The 18,321-nt window shown below is 48.0% G+C and overlaps 1 protein-coding gene across 3 annotated transcripts in view; it reads left to right on the top strand.

The window, feature by feature from the left end:
* NCKAP5L (NCK associated protein 5 like) overlaps positions 1-838 on the top strand; it is a 30,210-nt gene extending 29,372 nt beyond the window's left edge. For all 3 annotated transcript variants that reach the window (XM_055336846.1, XM_055336847.1, XM_055336848.1), the window contains one exon: positions 240-838. In XM_055336846.1, coding sequence (XP_055192821.1) covers positions 240-455 — 216 coding nt within the window. In that variant the 3' untranslated portion in view covers positions 456-838. The remainder of the gene's footprint in view (positions 1-239) is intronic.
* The last annotated feature ends 17,483 nt before the right edge of the window (positions 839-18,321 follow it).

Genomic DNA, 18,321 nt, shown 5'->3' with positions numbered 1-18,321 from the left:
AGCTCCCCCCCAGGCCCTGCGGCCTCCTGAGCTCCCCCCTCCCCCCCAGACCCTGCGGCCTCCTGAGCCCCCCCTTCCTTCTCCCCCCCAGGCCCTGCGGCCTCCTGAGCTCCCCCCTCCCCCCACCCTGCGACCTCCTGAGCTCCCCCCTCCCCCCCAGACCCTGCGACCTCCTGAGCTCCCCCCTTCCCCCCCAGGCCCTGCGGCCTCCTGAGCCCCCCCTTCCCCGTCCCCCCCAGGCCCTGCCGGTCGATCGCAAGCGGAGCCTGGAGCCCACCAGCCGCCCGGCCCCGCCGCCCCAGGGCCCCGCCTTCGGGGGCAGCCGCACGCCCAGCACGTCGGACGTGGGCGAGGACGGGCGAGGGGCCAGCGGGGGTCCCCCGGGCCTGGAGACCTCCGAGTCTCTGAGCGACTCCCTCTACGACTCGCTGTCGTCCTGCGGGAGTCAGGGCTGAGGCTGGGCAGAGACCCGCCCGGCTGGGCCGTCCGAGGTGCTGGGCTCCGCCCTCCAGCTGTGCCAGCTGTGCCAGCTCCGCCCGCCCCGCCGGGCGCTGGAGTCGGGGGCGAAGGGCCGCGCTGCCTTCTCTCCCTGTCTGCCCTGGCCCCCGCCGTCTGGATGGTGCTGCCCTCCCCCGCCCCGCGTCTTTGGGGTCCGTCTGTCTGTCTTTTTGTTGTTTTTTTATATTAAAGCGCCTGGACCAGTCCCCACCCACCCCCGTCCCCGCACTGCGGTTAATTTATCTGTCCTTAAGAACTCGGCTGCTCTGCTTCCAGCCTCTGCTTCTTCCAGCCCTCTTCCTAATAAAATGTGGAGGCCCCTCCCTGGCCTGGACTCCCAGTTTTTTTTTGGTTTGTTTTTTTTTTTTCTGGGGGAGGACTCGGGGATGGACAGGTGGGTGGAGGCTGCATGGGCACCAGGGCCAGGGACCCCAGGACCTTAGACTTTGCCTTAGGTGCCCTTGTAAGGCAGCCCCACCTTAAAAGGTAACTGGGTGGGGATCCCTGGGTGGCTCAGCGGTTTGGTGCCTGCCTTTGGCCCAGGGCACGATCCTGGAGTCCCGGGATCGAGTCCCGCATCGGGCTCCCAGCATGGAGCCTGCTTCTCCCTCCTCCTCTGCCTCTCTCTCTCTATCATAAATAAATAAATAAATAAATAAATAAATAAATAAATAGGTAACTGGGTGGGGGTGGGGAGGTGGGGCTGCTCAGACCTGGAATGCCACCCGGGGTTGGGGATGCCCCTTGGGTAGGGCGGAAGGCCAGGCCGCCTGGGGGGTTGGTGGCCCTGGGCGTGCACTCCAACTCCTATACACACTGGGCTGGGAGGGGACAGATAGGATGTGCAACAACGCAAGCTTTGGGGGCTGACGTGTACATAAAGTGTCCGTAGCCTCCTGTTGCCACCTTCTTAGCCCTCCTCAGACATTGGGCTTCCCCCCAGATCTTCTTGCCCCTATTTCTACCTCAGATCTCAACTAGAAGTTCCCCCGTGCTCTGAAATTCTTAATTCAGGAAAGGCCAAGAATGAGGCTGTGGGGAAGGGTCTAGGCTTCTAGGAGCTATTTTGTCCTCCCCACACGGCACAAAAAGGCCATGGGGTGGCTGTGGCCTTCTAAGCCCTCGGATTTCCCACTGGGCGTGGAGCTGCACATTACCTGAAGGTAAACCAGGGTGCAGCCAGACCGTCATACACTGGCCGGCCAAGTTGGGTCTGGGAAGGCTTCCTTCCTGCCCAGGTTGCCAGATGTGGAGTGACTTGTCTAGAATGCCCACCTGACCTAGCACTTAGCCTCTCCCCACGACGTATGGTCTGAAGGCCCCCTGGGCAGCATGTACTCGGTACCCCTGGCCTTGGGGCTGGGATTCTGGACAGTTCATCACGGGGATGGGAGGCCCTGTGGTGAACATGGTCTGCGTTGACACCACAGGCTTGCAGAGCTGAGGTCGGGGTGCCTGGCAGGGAGTAGTAGTGTGAATGGGCCCATTCACACCTCGGTGATACCACTGGCCGCCTTCCTTGCTCTGGGCGGCCTAAGGAAGGTGGGGGTCAGGAGGGGGTCAGGGCTTCCCTTTATACTAGCGCCTTGCAGTGGGGTCTCCAGCTGGAATGCTCCAGAGAGCCATAGAAGAACTGCCCCCTTAAAATAAATCTCTACTGCACCCCCAGCCTCCTGATCCCTAATGCCCACCAGAGCCTCCTCTCAGGGATGAGGACGTCAAGGCTTGGAAACATTCAATGGTTTCCTAAGGCCGAGAAGTGACGGAGCTGACGAGAGTGATTCCTTTTCAAGTGTGTAGCTTTGTTTTGTTCTGGAACGACATTAATTGCCTCCTTCCTTTTTGGCCTGCGGATCACTCCTGATGGGCAGGGCTTGAGAGCACTAGACTGGAAGTCAAGAGTCTTAGCCATTGAGTCTGGTTTTGCAGGAAAGTTGCATCCTTTCTCTGGGCCTTGGTTTTCCTTATCAATGGAGGGAAGATTGGGAGGTTGCACTGGACCACTTTTGTCCTTAGCTCTCTTCTTCCTTCAGGCTGGCTCTCTCCCTCCCACCAATTTCCCTTGGTTGCATGTCGTGGAAGAAATTGAAAAGACTTAGAGAAGGGTCACATCAGATATCTTGGTTTCCTTTAAATGTCCGAATCCCATTTTTGCACCTCCGTCTTCCCCTCCCAGGTCCTATCCCACTGTCCCTTCCGCTCTCATGGGCTCAAGTATGATATGATATTGCCAAACTGCTAACCTGCCTCCTGCCAGAAGGGCGATTCCCAAGGCTAAGTCCTCCTCACTTTTTATTTCTGGGGTTTCAAGAGCCTTTCTCTGCTGGAAACTTGATGTATTACCTCATTTCCTTGCTAGCACAGAATTGTTCGCCTGCAGGATATTTACCCTATGTCCTTTCCGGGGAAAGAGTTTGGCGAGGTGGCTTTGACTCTGGACTCCACCTCTGGCAAGCTGAGACTGAATGGTCCATCGTGTTTCTGTCACCAGGGTCCAGCTCTGTTCTGCAGGGTTTGCAAATGCAAATTGTCGGGGTGCCTGGATGGCTTGGCAGTTAAGCGTCAGCCTTTGGCTCAGGTCATGATCCCTGGGTCCTGGGATCGAGTCCCACATTGGGCTCCCGGCATGGAGTCTGCTTCTCCCTCTGCCTGTGTCTCTGCCTCTCTCTCTCTCTCTCTCTCTCTCTCTCTCTCATAAATAAAATCTTTTTTTTAAAAAATGCACTGTCACCTTGGGCCCTGGGGCAATGTGGGCCAGCAGCATCAGCCACACCTGGTTCCTTGGGGCTGGCCCTGCCCTATGGACTGCTGGAGCAGGTAGGAGGCTCTCATTCCTAAATACACTCCCCCCACCCCCCGCCTGTGTCCTGCTAAGGGGTCGTGGGCCCAGATGAGCCATCTCACAGCCCACAGAACTGTGTGCACCCTCCATCTGAAGTAATTCTGTGAAGGGGGGACATGCCAGTGAGTTCAAGACACTCCTGGGGAGCCAGTTTCTCCTTGTACTTGAAGGAAGGGTTTGACTAAGAGACTATTTGATCTTCACTATGCCAGAATGCTTCACATCTCACATTTGCAACATCTGATTGCAGCATTAAGGTGACCTCACTATTTTCCCCATGAACAATGGGTGACGTTTGCCTCACCATCGTGTACAACCCCTTCTGCTGAATTTTCCAAACAAAGCAAGGCAAAACTGCCAGCCCCCGCCCCCCTTAACCCCTCTAAATGGCATCAAGGCATCAGCAAAAGACAGAAGATTTCAGGTTCCACATCACTGGACACCCTGCCTTTTACAGGAAATGTCCTAAAATATTAACAGGTTTTCTCTGGGTTGCCAAGAGTTTTTATTGCTAGATTTTCTACAAATAGTATGTTTTGTTTTCTTTATCAAAAAAAAGGTTTTAAGAAAGAAACAGTCATGCTCTGCAGCTAACTCTAGATATACACACCCATTCTTTAATCCTGTGTGAGTTAATTCAAACATATATATTTTTTAAAGACACATGAATTTGAAGTAAATACAGGTGAGCGTTTCTCTGATCTTGGGACGGGGATGAACATTTTTTTTTTTTTGAGGTTCTTTTTTTTTAATTTTTTTTTTATTTATTTATGATAGTCACAGAGAGAGAGAGAGAGGAAGAGACACAGGCAGAGGGAGAAGCAGGCTTCATGCCCCGGGAGCCCGACGTGGGACTCGATCCCGGGTCTTCAGGATCGCGCCCTGGGCCAAAGGCAGGCGCCAAACCGCTGCGCCACCCAGGGATCTCGGGGATGAACATTTAAAAATCTTTATAATCGGGACACCTGGGTGGCTCAGCGGCTAAGCCTCAGACTTCGGTTCAGGGTGTGGTGTGATCTCGGGATCCGGGATCGAGTCCCACATCAGGCTTCTTGCACGAAGCCTGCTTCTCCCTCTGCCTGTGTCTCTGCCTCTCTCTCTGTGTCTCTCATGAGTAAATAAATAAAATCTTTTTTTTAATTAAAAAAATAAAATCTTTATAATTATTAAAGACATGCAAATTATAAAAGTGCATTTTTTTCTTTAAAATCTTCAAAAAAATGCATATTTTCTCTTTTTTAAAAAAAGTAATTGAAAATGAATAGGAAGACGCATCTTTTTTGTACTCCAGCTCCCACCCTCACTCTGCAGACATAGCCCAAGTTGATCGGTAACCTTTGCAAATCATGTTTTAAATGCACGCACAGAGCATGTTTATGTTGAACTTTTCACTAAACTATGAGATTATTCCACAGTTACCAACCAATCTACTTCTTTTAACATTTTTTAAAAATATTTTATTTATTTATTCATGAGAGACACAGAGAGAGGCAAAGACACAGGCAGAGGGAGAAGCAGGCTCCCTGCGGGGAGCCCGATGTGGGACTTGATGCCAGGACCCTGGGATCACACCCTGAGCCAAAGGCAGATGCTCAACTGCTGAGCCACCCAGGTGCCCCTCTTTTAGCATTTAAGAATATATCTTGGAGATCTTTCCAAAGCCTATGAATTTCCATTACCATATGTGGTCTTCCATTGTATGGATGTGCCATGTTAATTTGTGTTGCCATGACAAATAATGCTGCAGTGAACATAGCATATGTGTGTCTGGCCACTTATGTATTTTCACAAGATAAATTTTTACCAATGGAATTGCTAGGTCACAGCATATACTTAATCTAAATATTTTATAGATATTAACAAATTGCATTTCATTAACACTGTATAAGTGGGACTATCTTCTACATCATTTGGGTTTTTTTTTAAGATTTTATGTATTTATTTGAGAGAGAGAGACAGCATGAGTGGGGGGAGGGGCAGGGGGGAGAAGGAGAAGCAGACTCCCCTCTGAGATCATAACCTGAGCCAAAGGCAGATGCTTGACCGACTGAGCCACCCAGGTGCCCCTACATAATTCAGTATTATTAAACTTTTATTCTCAGCCAACTTGGTCAGAGTAAGTGACCATGTAGAGTCTTGTGGCCCAATGCTAGGGACTTTGACTTTTACTCAGAGTGAAATGGGGAGTCAATAGAGAGTGATAAAGAATAAACTGGAGAGTATGGAAGCGGACCAGTAAGGGGGCCTCTTGGGTAACTCCAATGACAGATGGTGGCGACCTGTTCCAGGGTAGGGGTACAGTAGACAATAAAATTTGCTAATGTAATTGATGTGAAGAAAAGAGAAGAGCCAAGGGTAACTCCAGGGGTTTTGGAGCAATTGGTAGGAAGAAGTTGCCATTAACCAATAAGGGGGAGAGTAAATAGAGCAGACTTGGGGGAGGGAAGATCAGGAGTTAAGTGTTGGCCATGTTAAATTTCAGATGGCTATTGGACAACATCCAATGGAAAATGTGAAGTAAGCAATTGGTTATAGAAGTCCACAGTTTAGAAAAGAAGCCTAAGCTAGAGATATAAATTAGTAAGTCATCAACATATGGATGTTATTTAAAGCCAGGGGACTGAAAAAACTCAACAAAGCAGTAAGAAGAAGAAAGGTCTGAGTCCAAAATCCAGGGATCCTTCATTTCTTCAGAGGTCAGAGGAAATGAGGAGAGATCACAGAGGAGACTGAAAAAAAAAATACCAACAGGATGTGGGGGCCTGGAATATAAATACAGAAAATGTTTCAAGAAAGATTAATCAGTGTCAAATTCTGCTGATGTGTCTGTCAAGATAAGGATTGAAAATTGTTTCTTTAACTTAGCAATACAGTAGTCACTGGTGACCTTAGCGAGAGCATCAGTGGTAACGAAAGCTGTTTGAAGTGGTTCAAGAAAAAAGGGGAAAGAAAGGATTGGAGTGTAGATGACTCTTCTAAGAAGTAGTGGAGTAGAGAACAGGAGGGGAGAGTGGGGTCAAGAAATGCAATCTTTGCTATTTTTTTAAGTCTTATTTTGAAACTATTTCAAACTTACATAACTGTTTCATGAACAGTACAAAAACTTTCTTCTCCTAGCCTGCTGAAAGCTGCCAACTTGATGTTCCACCACCCAATACTTGACTATAGATTTTCTACAAATAAAAGCATTCTCTTATAAAGCCCCATACCATCATCAAAATCAGGAATAACATATAATGACAATCTAGTCCCTGGAACCACATCCAAGTTTTACCAGTTGTCCAAATAATGTCATTTATAGCCAGTTCAAAAGTCGCACCTTGGGCAGCCCCGGTGGCGCAACGGTTTAGTGCTGCCTGCAGCCCAGGGTGCGATCCTGGAGACCCGGGATCGAGTCCCGCATCGGGCTTCCTGCATGGAGCCTGCTTCTCCCTCTGCCTGTGTCTCTGCCTCTCTCTCTCTCTCTAAATGAATAAATAAAATCCTTAAAAAAATACAAAAACAAAAGTCGCACCTTGCTTGTAGACATTTCTTTAGTGTCCTTCAAACTGGAGCAATTCTTCAATCTGTCCTTGACTTTTTTTTTTTTTTTTTTAAGAAAGGGAGGTGAGGGAGGGGCAGAGGGCAGAGGAGAGAGGGAATCCTAAGCAGGCTCCACTCCCAGCAGGGAGCCTGACATAGGGTTCAATCTCACAACCCTGAAATCATGACCTGAGCAGACATCAAGATTTGGATGCTTAATTGACTGAGCCATCCAGGCGCCCCCAAACTGTCCTTGACTTTTGAGACCTTGACATTTTTTAACTTTACAGGCCATAATTGCCATTTACCTCATTACTAAGGATGTTCATTTTCATTACTTAAGTTGATGTTTACTGGACTTCATTATGCATTATAATTGCAAAATTATAATTTTCCCTTTATAATTAATAAGAACATGGGGGGTACTTTGAAACTGTGTAAATGTTTCATTTTCTTTTTTTTTTAATGTTTCATTTTCATCAAACTTTCTACTTACTCATTTGCTTATATCAGTAGGGACTCATGACTTCCCATTTTATTCAATGTTTTGTAATCTATTACTATCATGATTTACTTTGGTGCTCAAATTGTCCATGATTTGGCCAGTAGGAGGCCCTTCAAGTTGGCTTCCATCTCTTTGACAAACCCCCATCATTCTTTGAGGATGTACTTTCTGGCATGACATGCTCAAAGTTCATCTTGGACTTTCCTTAAACCCAACCCTGGAATCAGCCATTTCTTCAAAGAGCCCTTTACTGGGGTTTGATATTTAGAAACCAAGATCTAGAGCCTGGGTATGCTCATTGCTATTGGAGAGTTGCTCCTCCTAGGCCCTAAGAGAGGATTTCTTTTTCTTTTTTCTTTTTTTAAGATTCTATTTATTTATTCATGAGAGACAGAGAAACAGAGGCAGAGACATAGGCAGAGGGAGAAGCAGGCTTCCTGCAGGGAGCCCAATGTGGGACTAGATCTCAGGACCCCGGGATCATGCCCTGAGCCAAAGGCAGATGCTCAACCACTGAGCCATCCAGGTGTCCACCTAAGAGAGGATTTCATTTGTTTTTTTTTTTTTTAAAACAGAGAGAGAGAGAGGGGCAGAGACATAGGCAGAGGGAGAAGCAGGCTCCATACACCGGGAGCCCGACGTGGGATTCAATCCCGGGTCTCCAGGATCGCGCCCTGGGCCAAAGGCAGGCGCCAAACCGCTGCGCCACCCAGGGATCCCTAAGAGAGGATTTCTTAAGAAATCCTAATCTAATTTCTTTTTTTTTAAAGATATTTATTTATTTATTTATTCATGAGAGAGAGAGAGAGAGAGAGAGAGAAGCAGAGACACAGGCAGAGGGAGAAGCAGGCTCCATGCAGGGAGCCTGATATGGGACTCGATCCCGGAACTCCAGGATCACGCCCCGGGCCAAAGGCAGGTGCTGAACCACTGAGCCACCCAGGGATCCCCTAATCTAATTTCTTTTTTTTTTTTTAAAGCTTGTATCCTTTTTTTTTTAAATTTTTTAATTTTTATTTACTTAGGATAGTCACAGAGAGAGAGAGAGAGGCAGAGACACAGGCAGAGGGAGAAGCAGGCTCCATGCACCGGGAGCCCGATGTGGGATTTGATCCCGGGTCTCCAGGATCGCGCCCTGGGCCAAAGGCAGGCGCCAAACCGCTGCGCCACCCAGGGATCCCCCTAATCTAATTTCTTAAGAAATTAAGGCATTTTCTCATACTTATGGGAAAGGTAAAATAGAGAAAATTTGATGATTCCAGGAGAGAGAAAAGGGAATTGTTGGGCTCCAGGGCATGTGTGGCCCTAAGCAGAATCTACAGGTACAGAAGCGAGGCAGACACAAGGCAATTGAGTGTCTGCTTATGGAAGTACTCTTGTGATTGCTTTATTTCAAGGAAATAATCAAAGTCATTAGCTAAGAGGAAGGATGGGAAAACAAGTTGTTGGAGATTTGAGAAGAGGGGAGATAATATGAGTAGTCATCTAGAAGATCAAGAGTGTACATACACTAGGGAATGTATTGAGCTCCCAAGTAGCATGAAGCATCCACTTGAAGTGATTAGGAGTTTAAAGTGAGACTTATTTTTTTATTTTTATTTATTTATTTTTATTTTTTATTTATTTACGATAGTCATACAGAGAGAGAGAGAGAGGCAGAGACACAGGCAGAGGGAGAAGCAGGCTCCATGCACCGGGAGCCTGACATGGGATTCGATCCCGGGTCTCCAGGATCGTGCCCTGGGCCAAAGGCAGGCGCCAAACCGCTGCGCCACCCAGGGATCCCCGAGACTTATTTTTTTAAAGTTTTATTTATTTATTTTAGAGAGAACGTGAACACAGTGGGGAGGGGCACAGAGAGAGAGAGGGAGAGAGTGCCCCAAGCAGACTCCATGCTGAGTGCAGAGTCCAACCAGGGCCTGATCCCACCCCCCAAGATCACGACCCAAGCAGAAACCAAGAGTCAAGCACTCAACTGACTGTGCCTCTCAGGTACCCCTTAGAGTGAGACTTTTTTTAAAAACATTTTATTTATTTATTCATGAGACACACACTGAGAGAGGCAGAGACCCAGGCAGAGGGAGAAGCAGGCTCCCTGTGGGGAGCCAATGCGGGACTCGATCCCAAGACTAGGATCATGACCTGAGCCAAAGGCAGATGCTCAACCACTTAGCCACCCAGGCGTCCCTAAAGTGAGACTTATTAACACAAACGTGTTGGTTTTTTTCTCCTGCCATGTTAAGTACAGAATAGGCTAGCCAGGGCTGCCAATTTATGAAATGACTACCATAGAGGAGAGAGAAGTTGTGGGCTTTCCATTGGTTAAAGAGGGAAGAGAGAATGATAAAGGAGAGAGGCATGGTGAGGGGAGAGGGGGATGATCAGTGGCCTGCAGGTCATGGTGGGATCAAAGGAACATTGGAGATAGGGTACTAGAGGGAATGAGTTGGGAAGAAATGAGGTGGTGATTGGTGGGTGGGATGCATGGGATTGAATTTATAGGAGGTATTATGGGTTAAATTGTGCCGTCCTGTACCTCAGAACATGACCTTATCTGGAAATGGAGGCCTTACAGAGGTAATCCAGTTCAAACAAGTCATGTGGGTGGGCCCTAATCCAGTATGACCAGTGTCAAAAAGCAGAAAATAAGACATAAGGACAGATAGGGACACAGGGAGAGACCATGTGAAGATGCAGGCAGAGATTATGGTGATGCGTCTACAGGCCAAGGAATGCCAAATGACGATTGCCAGCAAACCACCAGAAGTTAGGGAAGAGGTCCGAAGGCAACAGATGCTCCCTCATGGTCTCCAAGAAGGAACCAACCCAGCCAACACTTTGATCTCAGACTTGCAGCTTCCAGAAACGTGAGGCAATAACGTTCTGTTGTTCAAACTGCCCAGTGGGTGGTGCTTTGTTACAGCAGCTCTGGGACGCTAACAGAGGGATTGCAGTTGTCGGTGATGACAAGGACCAGGAATGACCATGGGAGTGAGTGGTTCAGACAGGGTAAAGGGCAAGGTCACTGGAAGAGAAGAGATCATGGAACTGTCCGTGTGTGGATGTTGGAATCTCTGAGAATGTGGACAGGATTAGCATCAGAAGGAATGCATGAGGCAGGAGCTAAAGCCTTCCAGAAATGAGAAGTAACCCAGGGATTGATAGGTGAGCGGAAAAGGGAGGTAGAGTGAGCAGTACCGTACGTCAACAGGAGATTTAAAGCTGAGGGACTGTAGGGAAGAAGAAGGGCCTGAAAGTAGAGCTGAAGGGTGGCGGCTGCACACCTTCTGGGCTGGTGACACACGAGCTGAGGGAAAGAAGCAGCGTCCTCAGGAAGAGGCAGGAAGGGAGGGGTGCTCTTCACAGAGACTGTGTCCAGAGGGAGCTTGCAGATGAGGAGCAGCGACTCCGGAGGGTCCTCTGGAGGCGTTTCAGGAGATGGGAACAGAGTAGGGAACATGCAGGGCTGTGAGGCTCAGAGTGTGGGAGGTGAGGGGCCATCACACGTCGGTGGGAAACTACAAAATATTGTGGCCGTGTTTATCCACTCACCGCAATCAGTGGTACCCCTTTGGGCCTTTAGACTTCCACAGCGTGTGGATGGGGAGCGTGGCGAAGGTGTGGAATGGCCACCGCCGACAGAGCGGAGGGACCGAGCTGAGGACAAGTCAAGGCTTTCCAAGCCAGCAGAGGCTGAAGGCGGGGAGGCTGGTGGCAGCACTCTAGGGGCCGTGGAGCTCTCTGGTTGCTGTTTCTTGTCTTACGGGTGCAGAGGCCTGGCGCTAAGTCTGGAGAAGGAAGATGGTGGGATTAGTGCAAGGGCCGGTTTGCTGATGAGGGAGTCTGAGGTGGCCGGTGTGGCCAACCACCAGGGGCTCCGGCTTGAACGATGCTGATAACCCCTGGGAGCAGACACCACGTAGGCTGTGCCAGGCCTGTTCTAAGTGCTCACCCGTAGTGACTCGGTTTCCACCCCACACTCTTTCAGGCCTGCGTGTGGTCATCCCCACTTCAGGGTGAGGGCGCTCAAGTAACTAGGCCAAGGCCGAGGCCTCCAGGGTGCGCATTCGAATGAGAGCAGGGCAGGGAGGCAGGGGCTGCAGGGAGGAGCAGGGGTGAAGGGGCAGGGCTGGGGGTGGGTGCTGGCACAGCGGAGGGGAGAAGCAGGGGGAGGAAGTGGGGGTCAGATCCATGTGTGGCTGCGGCCTGAGAGCGGAAGGGTGGACTTTCACATCCGGGGCCACTGGCCGAAATGAGGCAGAAGGGAAGTCACTGCAGGGAACCGGGGAGCTGGGGGGTGAAGGGTCATCCACAGGACACTGAAGTACCCGGGGTGACATGCGTGTGCAGGGAGGGACGACTGGAGACAGAGCTCTGATAAAGGCAGTGAGGGCCTCACGGTAGAGTGATGGGCAGGGAAGAGTCTGGGCGGTAGGGCCACCCAGGGGGACCCAAGGTGGCAAAAGCCAGCAGGAAATCTAGCTTCCGTCACCCACTCATGTAGAAGCCCACAGGCTAGGAGCACTCCAAGGAGTCATTTTTCCCTAATTTAAATTTACCACATCTTTTCTTTGTTTGCGATTCTTGATACAAAAAAAATCATTTCCAATAGAACAGCTGGAAAATGTGTGGCCACCAGGGGGTGCAACGGCAGCAGCGCCCATCTGAGAGGTTTGCGGGCCTCAACTGTCACCCAGTGGAGAGAAGGGGGAATGCAGGGTGCCCTCCCAGGGTTGCCCGACCAGAGAATATGAATGTGGGCACTTGGACCTCCCACCTCACTCCTTCCTCATCCACCCACGCCGTTGTTTAGACGACAAACATTTGTTGGACACTCGGCGGGTGTGAAGCACCCAGCTAGACTCCGGGGGCCCAGAGGCGAATGTGATGACAGGTCCCTTCCCTCGGGACTCAGTGCTAGTGGTTGGTGCCAAACAGTCCGTGGCTGATCCCAGGGGAACGTGGCTAGTGCTGTGATGGGGGGCACCCCTGCACTCCCGAGGCCGCTGAAGGGGTCTAGGCCAGTCTTCCTAGATGAGGTGCTAGCAAGACCTAGACCAGCAGGGTGGCGGTGACTGAGTCACACCCAGAGGGTTGGGTAAGAGCTCTAGGCCGAAAAATTGAAATGCCGGGGTGTCTGGGTGGCTCAGTCCGTGAAGCGTCTGCCTTGAACTCAGGTCATGATTCCGGGGGGTCTTGGGATCGAGCCCTGCATGAGGCTCCCTGCTCAGTGGGGAGCCTGCTTCTCCCTCTCCCCCTGCTTGTGCTCTCACTCTCTCTCTCTCTGTCAAATAGATCAATACAATCGAAAGAAAGAAGAAAGAAAGAAAGAAAGAAAGAAAGAAAGAAAGAAAGAAAGAAAGAGAAAAATTTAAATTCCAAAGCCTCGCAGTGAGGGACCAAATGGAACATTCTATAGCATAAAGATGAGTTCATAATGGCTGGAGCATTGAAAAGTGAGAGGACAGAGGTAAGCTGTATAAAGGAGGAGGTCGGACTCTAGCCTGACAGCAAAAATGTGCTATTGAAAAGTTCAGGGTTGGACACCTGGGTGGCTCAGCGGTTGAGCATCTGCCTTCGGCTCAGGGCGTGATCCTGGGGTCCTGGGATTGAGACCCACATCAGCTCCCCACAGGGAGCCTGCTTCTCCCTCTGCCTGTGTCTCTGCCTCTTTCTGTGAGTCTCTCATGAATAAATGAATAAAATCTTTAAAAAAAACCAAAAGTTCAGTGTTTACTATCAGGAAGATCCATCTAGAAATAGTGTGCAGTGTGGACTGGAGAGACCCAAGGCGAGGGGCTGAGGCCAGTAAAGAGGCTGGAGCACTAGCTCAGGCAAGATTCAGTAGGGCCCAAACTTAGGCAGCACGTGTTGTGTTAGAGAGCAAGGGACTAGGTTTCCATATGCTCCTTAAATATGAGGTTCCTGGGGATCCCTGGGTGGCTCAGCGGTTTAACGTCTGCCTTTGGCCCAGGGCATGATCCTGGAGTCCCGGGATCGAGTCCCACGTCGGGCTCCCTGCATGGAGCCTGCTTCTCCCTCTGCCTGTGTCTCTGCCTCTCTCTGTGTCTCTCATGAATAAATAAATAAAAATCTTTAAAAAAATACGAGTTTCCTGGGGTTCTGTTGGGCTCAATCATTCTTCATAAAATAATGCCTTGAGATCCATCCAGGTGGCTGTATATAGCTATGGCTTAGTCCATTTTACTGCAGAGGAGCATTCCATTGTCTGGATGGACCACAGTTAGTTTATCCATTTGCCTGTTGAAGAATATTTGGATTGTTCCAGATTTTGGTTATTACCAATAATGCTTCTCCAAACATTCATGTACAAGATTTTGTTTGAACACACATTTTTACTTTTCTAGGATAAACTGTGCAATTGCTGGGTTGGATGATACTTAATTTTATAAGAAACTGCCAAATTGTTTTCCAGGAGTTGTACCATTTTACTTTACCACTGGCAAAGTATGAGGGCTCTAGTTGCTCCACATTTTTACCAGTAGTTGGTATTATCACGATTTTTAAAAAAAAATTTAGTCAATTCTAGTAGGTATATTTCATTGTTGCTTTAGTTCGCATTTGCCTAATATCTAATTATATTTAACATTGTTTCATGTGTTTATTGCCATTTGTATATCTTCTTTGGTGAAGTCCAAAGGGCTGACTCACTCTTAAGGTTTTAAAATGTGCCAAATCATCAGGGAAATACAAATCAAAACCACAATGAGATGCTACTTCACACCACAACCAGAATGACTAAAATGAACAAGTCAGGAAATGACAGATGTTGGCGAGGATGCGGAGAAAGGGGAACCCTCTTACTCTGCTGGTGGGAATGCAAGCTGGTGCAACCACTCTGGAGGTTGCAGTATGGAGATTCCTCAAAAAGTTGAAAATAGGGCTACCCCATGACCCAGCAATTGCACTACTAGGAATTTACCCCAAAGATACAAATGTAGTGATCCAAAGGGGCACCTGCACCCCAATGATTATTATAGCAGCAATGTCCACAATAGCCAAACCATGGAGAGAGCCCAGATGTCCATTGACAGATGAATGGATAAAGAAGATGTGGTGTATATGTATGTATACACACACACACACACACACACACACACACACACACACCATGGACTACTACTCAGCCATCAAAAAAAAGTGAAATCTTACTATTTGCAACGACCTGGATGATCTAGAGGGTATTATGCTAAGCGAAATAAGTCAATCAGAGAAAGACAGTTATCATATGACCTCACTCATGTGGAATTTAAGAAACAAAACAGAAGATCACGGGGGAAGGGAAGGGAAAACAAATAAGATAAAATCAGAGAGAGAGAGACAAATCATAAGAGACTTTTAATCATAGGAAACAAACTGAAGGTTGCTAAGGGGAGGGGGGCGGGGGAACAGGGTGACACAGGGTGATGAACATTATGGAGGGCACGTGATATAATGAGCACTGGATGTTATGTAAGACTGATGAATCACTGAACTCTACCTCTGAAACCAATAATACATTATATTTTAACTGAGTTTAAATAAAAATTTAAAAAATAAAAAATAAGATAAAATAAGATGTATCAAATCATCCACATCTCTATCTCCAGCTTCCCTCCTGAACTTCAGATTGGGATGCAAATGCCTGTTGACAGCTTCATGAAAGTCCCTCACCACTGTACTCTCAATATGTCCAAAGCCAAAACCACCATCCCACGGGAGTCCTGGGCCGCCCCAGTGGAAGCGCTAACACTTAGAGGGTTTACTATGTGCTCAATACTGTTCTAAGTGCTTTATGTATTTTAATTAACTTAATCCTTTAGGTAGTACTGGGTTGTTGTTGTTGTTGACTTTTTATTTATTTGAGGGGTGGGGGAGAAGCAGAGGGAGAGGGAAAATGAGCACAGAGATGCTGAGTAAGTCGTCCAAGCTTGCACAGCTGGCAAGCGTCCGGTAGGTCGATCCAGATCCCAGAGTCACCCTTGATTCTCCTTTCTCACCTCCCCAGGTCTGTTCAATCATTAAGGCCTAAACATTTGCTTTCTGAATATTTTGCTTCCATCATCTTTTCTACAACCCTTATAACTACTGCTCTATTGCAGCCATCTTCTCTCTTGTGTGGACCACCGTAAGTACCTTTTTTTGTAATGTTTTATTTTTAATAATGTTTTATTATAGCAAATTTCAACAATACAAAAAGTAGAGAAGAGGACTATGAGTATGTCCATTGCTACAACCAGTATAAACTCATAACCATTCACTTCATCTATACCGCCCCCTGCCTGCTGCCACCTAACTGCATTTTGAAGCAAATCTCAGCATCTTAATGCATCTGTAAATACTTCAGTATGATCTGAAATAACTTTCAAATAACAATCACAATAACATTCTTCACTTATGCATTAAATATTCTTTATTTTTTTAAAGATTGATTGATTGATTTATGATAGACATAGAGAGAGAGAAAGAGGCAGAGACACAGGAGGGAGAAGGCTCCATGCCGGGACCCCAATGCGGGACTCGATCCCGGGACTCCAGGATCGCGCCCTGGGCCAAAGGCAGGCGCTAAACCGCTGAGCCACCCAGGGATCCCCTAAATATTCTTTAAATCATCAACTAATCACTATTTGTATGTTATCCACTGCTGTGTAACTTAGTGGTTTAAAACAATAATAAACACTTATTGTTGCTCATAGGTTTTTAAGATTTTATTTATTTATCCATGAGAGGCAGCGAGAGAGAGAGAGAGAGAGAGAGAGAGAGAGAGAGAGAGAGAGAGAGGCAGAGACATAGGCAGAGGAAGAAGCAAGCTCCCTACGAGGAACCTGATGTGGGACTCCATCCCAAGATCCCAAGATCCCGGGATCACAGCCTGAGCTGAAGGCAGCTGCTCAACCACTGAGCCACTCAGGCATCTCCTGTTGCTCATACTTTCTATGGGTTGGAAACCTGAGAGCAGATGATCTAGCTGGTTCTGGATCGGAGTCTCATGAGATGCCAGTCACCTGGAAGTCCAACAGGTACTGGAGGACCTGCTTTCCATGCGGCTCATCGACACTGGCTGGCAAGTGGGTGCTGGCTGTTGGCAAGGGGCTCCGGTCCTCTCCACAAGGGTTCTCCACACGGCAGCTTGAATGGCCCTAGAACCTTGCCTGGCTTCCCCCAGGGCAAACGAACCAGGGATCCAAGGAGGGAGCTCCAAGACCTTTCATGACCCTTGTGTGGGTCACACACATGCCAGCCCGCCTTATTGTGACAGGGTGTGAATACCAGGAGGCTAGGATTTTAGAGGGTCGTCCTAGAGAATGGTTAACCACAGGTTCAAATTATCCCAGTTGTCTCCATTGATAGCTGGCTTATTTGAATCAGGATCCATGCTTGCATTTTATTGATATGGCTCTTAATATCTAGGTTCCTTTCTGTCTTTTGTTTTTTCGTTTTGTCATTTGTCTTTTTTTTTTTTAAGAATCCAGATTGTCTTTAGTTTTACATTTACTGGTTTTTGCTGCTTGCATCCTCATGATGTCATTTGAACACAGTCCTCAGATTCATGTCTTTCCTGTAAACTGGTATTTAGATCTAGAACTTAATAGGATTTGGACTTTTTTTTTCTTTTGCAAGAAAGTATTGTTGACTTCCAGCAGGGGGCACATGACGTCAGGTTGTCTCACGATATTGTGGCTGTTTGTCATTACCTTGCTTCATTATTTCATTAGAGGTTTACAAAATAGGGACAAATTAACCCTATAATTCCATCATCTATTTGCTGGAATTTTTTTTGTTTTTATTGAAGTTTAATTTGCCAACATATAGTGTAACACCCAGTGCTCCTCCCATCAAGTGCCCTCCTCAGTTGCCGTCACCCAGTTACCCCACGCCTCCCGCCCAACAGCTAGACTATTCCTACAAACTTCCACTTACTTTTTGATTACCCTGAAGTACTGTTAATACAGGAAAAATAAATGCTTGTTTCCTTCCCTTTGTTAACAAGTACTAGCACCCTTCAAAGTGACCAATAAAATACTGACCTTACAGATTTAAAACATTTTTCATTCCTTCATACTTGTAATTCCTATTGATGCTCAAATGATCCCACCTTCAGCCAGGAGCCTGCGTCCTTATGAGTTACACCATTTTTGACAGCTTGTTGACTTTCTGCTATAAATAACATCCTGTTCCAGGTTCATCTAGCATATCTACACACACCTCTCGGCACCATTTCCCAATGGAGCTCTGGTTCTTTTTAGCGGCAAATGAGAAAGGCCACAGTCTGGATATTAGAGTGTCTCTGCCTTTCAGGGGCATCCTTCCTGGCCCATCCTCCAGTCATCTGAGAGGTAAAAATGCAAATCTGACCATTCCCTCGCTCAAAGTCCTGCCCAGGGCTCAGTTGCCCTCAGGACAAAGCCAGTTACTAAGCACGGACAAGCCCGGTCCTGTTACTGTTTCCCTATTTCCCACTCCCTCCTACTTCCTGCCAGTCTCCTTAAACTTTAAAACCCAGCAAAACCTATGTTCTGATGCTCCCACACCTATCTTAACCTCATCGTGTGTCTCACTTTAACTTGATCTTGGAGCTTCAGCTCTCTTGGGTGTCCTCTCCAAAACACTTTGTCCTAAACCACCAGGCAGGGCTGTCTCCCACTATCGTCTCATGGCCACTGTGCCTACACCCATGTGAGCACCTTAATGTCTCCATGCAGCTCTCCTGCGCTGCTCCGCCAGGAAGGACTAAAAGGCAGTCATTGCCTTATCAGTCTTTCCCCCCAATACGAAGCGCACGGCCTGGTGCCTAGTGGATGCCCCCTCTGGTCACCTGGTTAGGCAGGACAGACTAGCTCTTCCCAGTGCAGAAGATCCTTCCACTTCTGTCCCGACCAGCGCTTTCTTCAGCCTACTTCAGGCCTGCATGTCTGCTAGGCACAGACTGAGCTGCTGTGCGTTAGTCTCTTGT

The sequence above is a fragment of the Nyctereutes procyonoides genome, unplaced genomic scaffold (assembly GCF_905146905.1).
Source record: "Nyctereutes procyonoides isolate TBG_1078 unplaced genomic scaffold, NYPRO_anot_genome, whole genome shotgun sequence".
In the NCBI taxonomy this organism is placed as follows: domain Eukaryota; kingdom Metazoa; phylum Chordata; class Mammalia; order Carnivora; family Canidae; genus Nyctereutes; species Nyctereutes procyonoides.
Note: the sequence above shows the minus strand (reverse complement) of the source record. Positions and strands in the feature narration are given on the sequence as shown.